This window comes from Nyctibius grandis, chromosome 4 (genome assembly GCF_013368605.1).
Source record: "Nyctibius grandis isolate bNycGra1 chromosome 4, bNycGra1.pri, whole genome shotgun sequence".
Taxonomy (NCBI): domain Eukaryota; kingdom Metazoa; phylum Chordata; class Aves; order Nyctibiiformes; family Nyctibiidae; genus Nyctibius; species Nyctibius grandis.
In genome coordinates, this window is record NC_090661.1 from 19,063,827 (window position 1) to 19,076,269 (window position 12,443).

At 49.1% G+C, this 12,443-nt stretch overlaps 1 protein-coding gene across 1 annotated transcript in view; it reads right to left on the minus strand.

Moving 5' to 3' along the window:
- Nucleotides 1-12,443, minus strand: part of LOC137663166 (mucin-2-like) — a 55,154-nt gene that overhangs the window by 16,651 nt on the left and 26,060 nt on the right. The window contains exons 27-35 of the mRNA XM_068400076.1: nucleotides 11,760-11,803; nucleotides 11,005-11,202; nucleotides 10,608-10,637; nucleotides 9,740-10,237; nucleotides 8,590-8,808; nucleotides 6,084-6,720; nucleotides 5,599-5,810; nucleotides 2,646-3,854; nucleotides 179-837 (exon numbers count right to left, since the gene is read on the minus strand). Coding sequence (XP_068256177.1) covers nucleotides 179-837; nucleotides 2,646-3,854; nucleotides 5,599-5,810; nucleotides 6,084-6,720; nucleotides 8,590-8,808; nucleotides 9,740-10,237; nucleotides 10,608-10,637; nucleotides 11,005-11,202; nucleotides 11,760-11,803 — 3,706 coding nt within the window. The remainder of the gene's footprint in view (nucleotides 1-178; nucleotides 838-2,645; nucleotides 3,855-5,598; nucleotides 5,811-6,083; nucleotides 6,721-8,589; nucleotides 8,809-9,739; nucleotides 10,238-10,607; nucleotides 10,638-11,004; nucleotides 11,203-11,759; nucleotides 11,804-12,443) is intronic.

A 12,443-nucleotide genomic window follows, 5' to 3' on the forward strand; every position in this document is an offset into this window, starting at 1 on the left:
AAAAATTAAGACACACGTTGCTGCCAATAAACCTTGATTTCTCCCATAGCAAATCAACAATGGACAACACAGGCAGAGAATTACTTATTGCTTCTGAAGTCGGAGGCAGCGGGGTTTGGGTGACTATTGTTGGGAACGTGCTTGCAGTAGCTGTGGTGGGTTCTGGTGTGCTAGAAACACTCGTTGTTTTTTCCAGGGTGCTGGTGGTGGTGGTGCTGGGGGGCATCGTGGTGGTGGTGGTGCTGATGGGGGGCATCGTGGTGGTGGTGGTGCTGCTGGGGGGCATCGTGGTGGTGGTGGTGCTGATGGGGGGCATCGTGGTGGTGGTGGTGCTGATGGGGGGCATCGTGGTGGTGGTGGTGCTGATGGGGGGCATCGTGGTGGTGGTGCTGCTGCTGCTGGAAGGCTCCCACGGCGTTGGTGTGGGAGCTGTTGTTGATATGGGTGGAGTCGACACTGTACTCGTTGTGGATGAAGGTGGGGTCGTCGTTGTGGTGCTCGTGGTGGTACTTGTAATACACTCTGGTGTGTTGGGGACGCAGCAGACACTGATCTCGTAATTGAGGCAGACGGGCATCGGTATTATACCTCCTATGTGCTGTTGGCTATTGTTACAGATGAGCCCTGTGTTAACATCGCATTCCACGATCTGCCCTAAATCTGCAATGGGAACATCAGGGAATTTCTCTGCTCTGCATGAAATATTCTCAGCTTTCGCACAGACCCAGGAGGAGTTCTTCTTCTGAATATTCTCAAAGGTTTCGTAGTCACCACTGTTTCTGTCAGAACTATTTGGGTAACTCACATCAATCCAGTCCGTCCAGATGCAGTCACACGCTGCAACAACAACAGGAACAATTAGAAACAGCAGGAACAGAGCCAACAAGCCGGGGCAACAGCACATGCGTAGGTGGTGCTCGGCGTGTCCACTGCACACAAAGGTGCCCCTCGCGCACTGCTACACCAGTCAGCCAACCCTGGCCACAATAAAGTTCACTTGTGCGGACACGTCTCCCCTTCTTGGGCCTACAAAGCACGCTAGGGCCAAATCAGGACACAGGTACTGCTAAGCCATGTATGTCTCCCCCTCGCAGCTAGGGCACCTTGCTGTATTGCGCTCCTTGTGTGCAAAAACCACTCACAAAAGGGCAACACGTGAGGTGAAGCAGGACTAAACAGGAACACCTGCCACTCTCTCACCTTCTCATGTCACACACAGCACTCCACTATCGCAAGGAGAAACCAAACACCAATAAGGATTGTGACCACAAAGTAAGCAGGCACGAGTCACACACTGCTGCCAAAATGTCGGCTTGCTTCCCAGTGGCACGCAGAGAGCTGGAGAACAACGCTCATGGGAATACTGGGAGAACCCGGCTGCCCAGACCTATGGTCCATAGAAGGGGGCACCCGTGGTCTGGAACCTTTATCCAAACCCTGCCAGGGAAAACCTTCGAAGCTCCCTACAGCCAGAACTGCAGGTGAGTGGTAGCACTGGCCACAGAGGCAACACAAGAGAAGAAAGGGAAGAAAGCCTGCACAGCTGCACCCAAACAGCGCCTGAAATGACAGAATCACAGAATCAATCAGGTTGGAAGAGACCTCTGAGATCATTGAGTCCAACCATTGCCCTGACACCACCATGTCAACTAGACCATGGCACGTCACGACAGTGCCACGAAACCAAGCCCCGCTCCCATTGCACACCATGCATCCCATGGAGTACATTCTCTCCAGCTGAAGGACAAGCTCCAACAGCAGCAAAAACAAGATTTCTCATCAGTTCACTATCTAAGCTGGGCAGAGGCACCAGGATGAAAAAACTCCTAAAGCTCCTGATAATCAAAGGAATGGAACTGAGAACCAGAAACATGTTGTCCACTCTGCCTCCTAAATGGAGAGCCCAGTACAGGACCCACTCTATACACTCCCGTGAGAACCCACCTGGACTACTACATCCAGCTCTGGTGTCCCCAGTACAAGACAGACACGGAACTGTTTGAGTGGGTCCAGAGAAAGGCCACAAAAATGATCAGAGGGCTAGAACGCCTGCCCTATGAAGAGAGGCTGAGAGAGCTGGCGTTATTCAGCCGCGAAAAGAGAAGGCTCTGGGGAGACCTTACTGCGGCCTTTCAATATGTAAGGGAGGCTTAGAAGAAAGACAGAGAGCGCCTTTTTACCAAGGCCTGTAGTTACCAGGACAAGGGGCAGCGGTTCTACACTGAAAGGTTTAGATTGGACATAAGGAAGAAATTTTTTATGATGAGTGTGGTGAGACACTGGAACAGGTTTCCCAGAGTTGTGGATGCCCAATCACGGGAAGCGTTCAAGGTCAGGCTGAACGGGGCTCTGAGTGACCTGATGCAGTGAAAGATGTCCCTGCCCATAGCAGGGGGGGTGGATCAAAAGATCTTTAAAAAGGTCCCTTCCAACCCAAACTATTCTATGATTCTATGATTTTTTCTGAAATACACATCAACTACACTCCCTCAGAGTACAAAAATTAAGACACACGTTGCTGCCAATAAACCTTGATTTCTCCCATAGCAAATCAACAATGGACAACACAGGCAGAGAATTACTTATTGCTTCTGAAGTCGGAGGCAGCGGGGTTTGGGTGACTATTGTTGGTGTTGGGAACGTACGTGCAGTAGTTGTGGTGGGTTCTAGTGTGCTAGAAACACTCGTTGTTTCCAGGGTGCTGGTGGTGGTGCTGCTGGGGGGCATCGTGCTGGTGGTGGTGCTGGGAGGCATCGTGCTGGTGATGCTGCTGGGAGGCATCGTGCTGGTGGTGCTGCTGGGGGGCATCGTGCTGGTGGTGGTGCTGATGGGGGGCATCGTGGTGGTGGTCCTGCTGCTGGGGGGCATCGTGCTGGTGGTGCTGATGGGGGGCATCGTGGTGGTGGTGGTGCTGATGGGGGGCATCGTGCTGGTGGTGGTGCTGATGGGGGGCATCGTGCTGGTGGTGCTGCTGCTGGGGGGCATCGTGGTGGTGCTGATGGGGGGCATCGTGGTGCTGGTGGTGGTGCTGATGGGGGGCATCGTGCTGGTGGTGCTGATGGGGGGCATCGTGGTGGTGCTGCTACTGGGGGGCATCGTGGTGGTGCTGCTGCTGGGGGGCATCGTGGTGGTGGTGGTGCTGATGGGGGGCATCGTGGTGGTGGTGCTGCTGATGGGGGGCATCGTGGTGGTGGTGCTGCTGATGGGGGGCATCGTGGTGGTGGTGCTGCTGCTGGGGGGCATCGTGGTGGTGGTGGTGCTGCTGGGGGGCATCGTGGTGGTGGTGGTGCTGATGGGGGGCATCGTGGTGGTGGTGGTGCTGATGGGGGGCATCGTGGTGGTGGTGGTGCTGCTGGGAGGCATCGTGGTGGTGGTGGTGCTGATGGGGGGCATCGTGGTGGTGGTGCTGCTGCTGCTGGAAGGCTCCCACGGCGTTGGTGTGGGAGCTGTTGTTGATATGGGTGGAGTCGACACTGTACTCGTTGTGGATGAAGGTGGGGTCGTCGTTGTGGTGCTCGTGGTGGTACTTGTAATACACTCTGGTGTGTTGGGGACGCAGCAGACACTGATCTCGTAATTGAGGCAGACGGGCATCGGTATTATACCTCCTATGTGCTGTTGCCTATTGTTACAGATGAGCCCTGTGTTAACATCGCATTCCACGATCTGCCCTAAATCTGCAATGGGAACATCAGGGAATTTCTCTGCTCTGCATGAAATATTCTCAGCTTTCGCACAGACCCAGGAGGAGTTCTTCTTCTGAATATTCTCAAAGGTTTCGTAGTCACCACTGTTTCTGTCAGAACTATTTGGGTAACTCACATCAATCCAGTCCGTCCAGATGCAGTCACACGCTGCAACAACAACAGGAACAATTAGAAACAGCAGGAACAGAGCCAACAAGCCGGGGCAACAGCACATGCGTAGGTGGTGCTCGGCGTGTCCACTGCACACAAAGGTGCCCCTCGCGCACTGCTACACCAGTCAGCCAACCCTGGCCACAATAAAGTTCACTTGTGCGGACACGTCTCCCCTTCTTGGGCCTACAAAGCACGCTAGGGCCAAATCAGGACACAGGTACTGCTAAGCCATGTATGTCTCCCCCTCGCAGCTAGGGCACCTTGCTGTATTGCGCTCCTTGTGTGCAAAAACCACTCACAAAAGGGCAACACGTGAGGTGAAGCAGGACTAAACAGGAACACCTGCCACTCTCTCACCTTCTCATGTCACACACAGCACTCCACTATCGCAAGGAGAAACCAAACACCAATAAGGATTGTGACCACAAAGTAAGCAGGCACGAGTCACACACTGCTGCCAAAATGTCGGCTTGCTTCCCAGTGGCACGCAGAGAGCTGGAGAACAACGCTCATGGGAATACTGGGAGAACCCGGCTGCCCAGACCTATGGTCCATAGAAGGGGGCACCCGTGGTCTGGAACCTTTATCCAAACCCTGCCAGGGAAAACCTTCGAAGCTCCCTACAGCCAGAACTGCAGGTGAGTGGTAGCACTGGCCACAGAGGCAACACAAGAGAAGAAAGGGAAGAAAGCCTGCACAGCTGCACCCAAACAGCGCCTGAAATGACAGAATCACAGAATCAATCAGGTTGGAAGAGACCTCTGAGATCATTGAGTCCAACCATTGCCCTGACACCACCATGTCAACTAGACCATGGCACGTCACGACAGTGCCACGAAACCAAGCCCCGCTCCCATTGCACACCATGCATCCCATGGAGTACATTCTCTCCAGCTGAAGGACAAGCTCCAACAGCAGCAAAAACAAGATTTCTCATCAGTTCACTATCTAAGCTGGGCAGAGGCACCAGGATGAAAAAACTCCTAAAGCTCCTGATAATCAAAGGAATGGAACTGAGAACCAGAAACATGTTGTCCACTCTGCCTCCTAAATGGAGAGCCCAGTACAGGACCCACTCTATACACTCCCGTGAGAACCCACCTGGACTACTACATCCAGCTCTGGTGTCCCCAGTACAAGACAGACACGGAACTGTTTGAGTGGGTCCAGAGAAAGGCCACAAAAATGATCAGAGGGCTAGAACGCCTGCCCTATGAAGAGAGGCTGAGAGAGCTGGCGTTATTCAGCCGCGAAAAGAGAAGGCTCTGGGGAGACCTTACTGCGGCCTTTCAATATGTAAGGGAGGCTTAGAAGAAAGACAGAGAGCGCCTTTTTACCAAGGCCTGTAGTTACCAGGACAAGGGGCAGCGGTTCTACACTGAAAGGTTTAGATTGACATAAGGAAGAAATTTTTTATGATGAGTGTGGTGAGACACTGGAACAGGTTTCCCAGAGTTGTGGATGCCCAATCACGGGAAGCGTTCAAGGTCAGGCTGAACGGGGCTCTGAGTGACCTGATGCAGTGAAAGATGTCCCTGCCCATAGCAGGGGGGGTGGATCAAAAGATCTTTAAAAAGGTCCCTTCCAACCCAAACTATTCTATGATTCTATGATTTTTTCTGAAATACACATCAACTACACTCCCTCAGAGTACAAAAATTAAGACACACGTTGCTGCCAATAAACCTTGATTTCTCCCATAGCAAATCAACAATGGACAACACAGGCAGAGAATTACTTATTGCTTCTGAAGTCGGAGGCAGCGGGGTTTGGGTGACTATTGTTGGTGTTGGGAACGTACGTGCAGTAGTTGTGGTGGGTTCTAGTGTGCTAGAAACACTCGTTGTTTCCAGGGTGCTGGTGGTGGTGCTGCTGGGGGGCATCGTGCTGGTGGTGGTGCTGGGAGGCATCGTGCTGGTGATGCTGCTGGGAGGCATCGTGCTGGTGGTGCTGCTGGGGGGCATCGTGCTGGTGGTGGTGCTGATGGGGGGCATCGTGGTGGTGGTCCTGCTGCTGGGGGGCATCGTGCTGGTGGTGCTGATGGGGGGCATCGTGGTGGTGGTGGTGCTGATGGGGGGCATCGTGGTGGTGGTGGTGCTGATGGGGGGCATCGTGCTGGTGGTGCTGCTGCTGGGGGGCATCGTGGTGGTGCTGATGGGGGGCATCGTGGTGCTGGTGGTGGTGCTGATGGGGGGCATCGTGCTGGTGGTGCTGATGGGGGGCATCGTGGTGGTGCTGCTGCTGGGGGGCATCGTGGTGGTGCTGCTGCTGGGGGGCATCGTGGTGGTGGTGCTGCTGCTGGGGGGCATCGTGGTGGTGGTGGTGCTGATGGGGGGCATCGTGGTGGTGGTGGTGCTGATGGGGGGCATCGTGGTGGTGGTGGTGCTGATGGGGGGCATCGTGGTGGTGGTGCTGCTGCTGCTGGAAGGCTCCCACGGCGTTGGTGTGGGAGCTGTTGTTGATATGGGTGGAGTCGACACTGTACTCGTTGTGGATGAAGGTGGGGTCGTCGTTGTGGTGCTCGTGGTGGTACTTGTAATACACTCTGGTGTGTTGGGGACGCAGCAGACACTGATCTCGTAATTGAGGCAGACGGGCATCGGTATTATACCTCCTATGTGCTGTTGGCTATTGTTACAGATGAGCCCTGTGTTAACATCGCATTCCACGATCTGCCCTAAATCTGCAATGGGAACATCAGGGAATTTCTCTGCTCTGCATGAAATATTCTCAGCTTTCGCACAGACCCAGGAGGAGTTCTTCTTCTGAATATTCTCAAAGGTTTCGTAGTCACCACTGTTTCTGTCAGAACTATTTGGGTAACTCACATCAATCCAGTCCGTCCAGATGCAGTCACACGCTGCAACAACAACAGGAACAATTAGAAACAGCAGGAACAGAGCCAACAAGCCGGGGCAACAGCACATGCGTAGGTGGTGCTCGGCGTGTCCACTGCACACAAAGGTGCCCCTCGCGCACTGCTACACCAGTCAGCCAACCCTGGCCACAATAAAGTTCACTTGTGCGGACACGTCTCCCCTTCTTGGGCCTACAAAGCACGCTAGGGCCAAATCAGGACACAGGTACTGCTAAGCCATGTATGTCTCCCCCTCGCAGCTAGGGCACCTTGCTGTATTGCGCTCCTTGTGTGCAAAAACCACTCACAAAAGGGCAACACGTGAGGTGAAGCAGGACTAAACAGGAACACCTGCCACTCTCTCACCTTCTCATGTCACACACAGCACTCCACTATCGCAAGGAGAAACCAAACACCAATAAGGATTGTGACCACAAAGTAAGCAGGCACGAGTCACACACTGCTGCCAAAATGTCGGCTTGCTTCCCAGTGGCACGCAGAGAGCTGGAGAACAACGCTCATGGGAATACTGGGAGAACCCGGCTGCCCAGACCTATGGTCCATAGAAGGGGGCACCCGTGGTCTGGAACCTTTATCCAAACCCTGCCAGGGAAAACCTTCGAAGCTCCCTACAGCCAGAACTGCAGGTGAGTGGCAGCACTGGCCACAGAGGCAACACAAGAGAAGAAAGGGAAGAAAGCCTGCACAGCTGCACCCAAACAGCGCCTGAAATGACAGAATCACAGAATCAATCAGGTTGGAAGAGACCTCTGAGATCATTGAGTCCAACCATTGCCCTGACACCACCATGTCAACTAGACCATGGCACGTCACGACAGTGCCACGAAACCAAGCCCCGCTCCCATTGCACACCATGCATCCCATGGAGTACATTCTCTCCAGCTGAAGGACAAGCTCCAACAGCAGCAAAAACAAGATTTCTCATCAGTTCACTATCTGTCTAAGCTGGGCAGAGGCACCAGGATGAAAAAACTCCTAAAGCTCCTGATAATCAAAGGAATGGAACTGAGAACCAGAAACATGTTGTCCACTCTGCCTCCTAAATGGAGAGCCCAGTACAGGACCCACTCTATACACTCCCGTGAGAACCCACCTGGACTACTACATCCAGCTCTGGTGTCCCCAGTACAAGACAGACACGGAACTGTTTGAGTGGGTCCAGAGAAAGGCCACAAAAATGATCAGAGGGCTAGAACACCTGCCCTATGAAGAGAGGCTGAGAGAGCTGGCGTTATTCAGCCGCGAAAAGAGAAGGCTCTGGGGAGACCTTACTGCGGCCTTTCAATATGTAAGGGAGGCTTAGAAGAAAGACAGAGAGTGCCTTTTTACCAAGGCCTGTAGTTACCAGGACAAGGGGCAGCGGTTCTACACTGAAAGGTTTAGATTGGACATAAGGAAGAAATTTTTTATGATGAGTGTGGTGAGACACTGGAACAGGTTTCCCAGAGTTGTGGATGCCCAATCACGGGAAGCGTTCAAGGTCAGGCTGAATGGGGCTCTGAGTGACCTGATGCAGTGAAAGATGTCCCTGCCCATAGCAGGGGGGGTAGATCAAAAGATCTTTAAAAAGGTCCCTTCCAACCCAAACTATTCTATGATTCTATGATTTTTTCTGAAATACACATCAACTACACTCCCTCAGAGTACAAAAATTAAGACACACGTTGCTGCCAATAAACCTTGATTTCTCCCATAGCAAATCAACAATGGACAACACAGGCAGAGAATTACTTATTGCTTCTGAAGTCGGAGGCAGCAGGGTTTGGGTGACTATTGTTGGTGTTGGGAACGTACGTGCAGTAGTTGTGGTGGGTTCTAGTGTGCTAGAAACAGTCGTTGTTTCCAGGGTGCTGGTGGTGCTGCTGCTGGGGGGCATCGTGGTGGTGGTGGTGCTGATGGGGGGCATCGTGGTGGTGGTGCTGCTGGGAGGCATCGTGGTGGTGGTGGTGCTGATGGGGGGTATCGTGGTGGTGGTGCTGCTGCTGGGGGGCATTGTGGTGGTGGTGGTCCTGCTGGAAGGCTCCCACGGCGTTGGCGTGGGAGCTGTTGTTGATACAGGTGGAGTTGACACTGTACTCGTTGTGGATGAAGGTGGGGCTGTTAGACACAGCAGAGACAGAGAAAACAGATAAAGGTTTTAGACGCATGAGTAGGACACAATACGCACTGAACAGAAGTTACGCTTTAGGCAGATTCCACACACCTTTAGAGGTCAGCCTACTCTTGCCACAGTTAAGGTCTGTATCACTAGGCCTTCCTTTCTGGCCCCAGAAATCAGACTATTTTCAAGCCAGTTCACAGATAGGGTCATTACAATCCTTTCCTAGCGAAGAGACTAGGGATGTTGCTGTAATGTGCTTCTCACTAAATCTAATATACCTACCTGTACATAATATAACCTTATGTGCGTAAGACACAAGGAGGCTTTCTATCCTGCCTTATTGCTTCGAACACCTCGCTATGTCATGGCATAAGAACTGACGGGAAGCTGTGGTCTGGGAAGGAAATATGCACAGGAGTATATTCCTGCCTGATTGTCATGTAATTTCCCTGTGGTGCAATGTCAGCCTGATGGAGACGTTCACAGAGTATCAGCAGATATCAGTAGTCAAAGACCACAGTTCACAGCAAGTGGCAGCCTGCAGAGTGAAACTGTTCCCAAAAGCCTGCCAGGGGAATCCTTCCTTCCTAGATCTGTAACCACAGACAAGCGTCAGCACTGACGGAGGGAAACCAGGAAGAGAAAGGGAAGAAATTCTGCACAGCCCCACCCAACCAATGCCTAAAATGATGGTACTCTAAATCAAGGCCTACTCTAATCTCATACAACAGGTCCTTGTGGGAATCTTCTCTCCAGCAGAAAGGTAGAGCTCAAACCAGTGTAAGTAAGACTTCCTGTCAGCTTGATATCTGATATGGAGATGACATGCCTTTAGTAGCTGACAGCCCATTATTTCTCCTATGGCAAAGCAAGAGCAGAGAGTATTGGTCTGCTAAATACCTGGAGAGGTAGAAGTTACTGGGGTGGTGACTGATGGCGTGAATTCGCTTGTGATGGTTGGGGTGGGAATGGGTGTGGTGGTAATTGTTGTTGACTGCCTGGCTGTAGTGGAGATGGGTATTGTTGTGCTGGTGGTGGTTGAAGTTGCAGTTGGTGTTGGACTCGGTGTACCTGCAGTCTCACAAGAAATCTCACCCCACTCACAACAGTTTACCCTGATTTCATAATTATAGCAAAGTTGCCACATAGTTGCATCTTGCTCCTCATTTTTACAGATTAGTCCGTATGTAACATTACACTCTACTTTCTGGCCAAGTTCCTCTAAGCTCATATCGGGTTTATCTTTAGCCCTGCATTCAATTTCTTCAGGAGCTTCACATATTTTGTTTCCGTGTTCATTTCTTATTGCATCATAGGTTTCATAGTCACCACCGTCTTCTTCAGGGTTACTAACATCAAACCACTCAGTCCAATTACAGATTAACCCAACGCATGGAGCTGCAAGAAAAGACAAAGATTCAGCATTTGAGCTTACAGAGAACATTCTGAGAAGGTTAATTTTGTATTCTATTCCATTAAGGACTGGAGCAATGCATTGCAACTTGTCATTATTCCAAGAGAAGAGAGGCCTAAAGCTGGTTCTATATTACCAGCTTTTTCAACAGGAAGCTTCACATCAAAATAAAATCACCAAGCTGAATCCTTTAAAGGTCTTTCTTCTGTCTATATTTGTAACATTTTTGCAATTTTAAAAAATTATTTATTTTTGTTCTAAAAATACTTTTCTGTAGCTGCCATCTTTAATTTACTCTTCCTTTAAATGTTCATTTGACATTTTTAACAACTTAGTTTTCTATTTAAAACTTACTTGTAGTTACTGGAGGGCTTGTAGTGGTAACTGAAATAGAAAAAAAAGATTATTCCATCATCTGCAAACTTCAGAAAAAAATACAATAGTAGTTTTAAATATCCTAATTATATTTTTTATGAGATTACTGAGACAATTTCTACTATCCCAGCAGGATATTGACATGCTAACATATTTTTCAGAATTAGGAAGGCATCCTGTACATTTATACGTACAATTTCTTCCATGAGAAGTAAATCAACGTGTTAAAAATCTTCTTAGTGTAATGTGATAAAACTATTCATAAGTATCACTCTATCTGTGTCAACTATAAGCCCACATACTTGTATATTCTATCTTTAAAGTATTTTCCTTTAAGAAAATAATTTTCAGATGCACATCTCTGTTGAAGATTTACCTGTAGTGGTAAGAGTACCGACAGGAAAGGAGGTTGAAACGGTTGTAGGTGAAGTAGAAGTCGGACAAGGATAAGTACTTCCAACAACGATAGAACCATTTTCTGCACAAACATACGTTATACATATGTTGCCATCCTGTATTTGTGCCACAGTGTCACCCACTTCATAACTTGTTCCATTGATGACACAAGGACACCCTGCAAGAAAGAGCTTTACTGTGCAATTTTTCTACTACCAGCTAAGAAACAAAGGCAAAATACTTATGCACAAGTAAGCATTTACATGAGTCATGCATGCTCCTTTCAGAGCGATACCTGGAGCTTAGATCTAATACATTGCACTAATTTATCTTTACAGTTAGAGGAACATTAGAACATATCTAATAAAGCCCTGCATAAAACGCTTGGATGAACAGACTTACAAACCAGGTTTTACAATATTCTGAGAGACATAATAACTGCAATTTACTATCTGACACTTTTCTATAATACTACATTTTCTGGGAGCGTATACTCTTGTAGTGAAATCCATTAGTTTGGATATGGGACATGGGGAGAAAGAATAAATGGACATGAGAAAAGGTTGAGCAAGAAGTACTAAGGTTCAACAAAAGTGCTGCCCAATTTTCTTTGGCCACAACTTTCACTGGAAAGAACTATTCCAAATCAGTGCTAAGTCTTTTGTAGAGACAGACATAGCAGTTCTATGCACTTTTTTCCTTTTTATTTGTAGAAAAAAACCAAACGTTATTTACCTGGGATTGGCGTACACTGTATGGATCCTGAGGGGCCACAGATACTAAAAGCAAAATTTTCAAAAATTAAAATATTGCAGATATTTTATGCACCTGTTAGCAGAGCCAAGAGCACAGAAATGTAGAAATTTGTCACTTGATCTTCATTCATACTGTTGGATATTTTTCTGGGTGTAATATTTTCCAATATTGCCTATAATGATTTCCTTCAAACTAAGTCATCACTTCCATTCTTTAAGTACAACATATTAAAATGATCAAGAACTGCTTTTTATTCCAAGTTGCAATAGTGCAATAATAAGAACTGTTTTTCAGAGCAGTGAACTTATAGCTAGATCAGGGGTATTTGCCTCTGCTCACCATGTGGAGTCATAGATGTCAATGCTATCAGTAAGGCTCTAGGAATGAGCAGTTAGGACTCAGCTCTTTCTTTCAGGGCTAGCACAGATCATTTCAGATTATGGTGATTTTGAAATCCCCGTTTTAAGTGAGAATGCAGGGCAGAGTGGCTCCTCTCTTCCCAAAGAGCCATGAGAATCAAAAGGTTGTTTTAGAGACACACCCAGGTTTCATGCCATTGCACCATTTATGACACTTTGAGGAGTGTATTTAGTGAATTTGCTAACACACTTATTATAACAACACTATCAACCTGAAATCTGGATTATTACAAGTTTAGAAAAC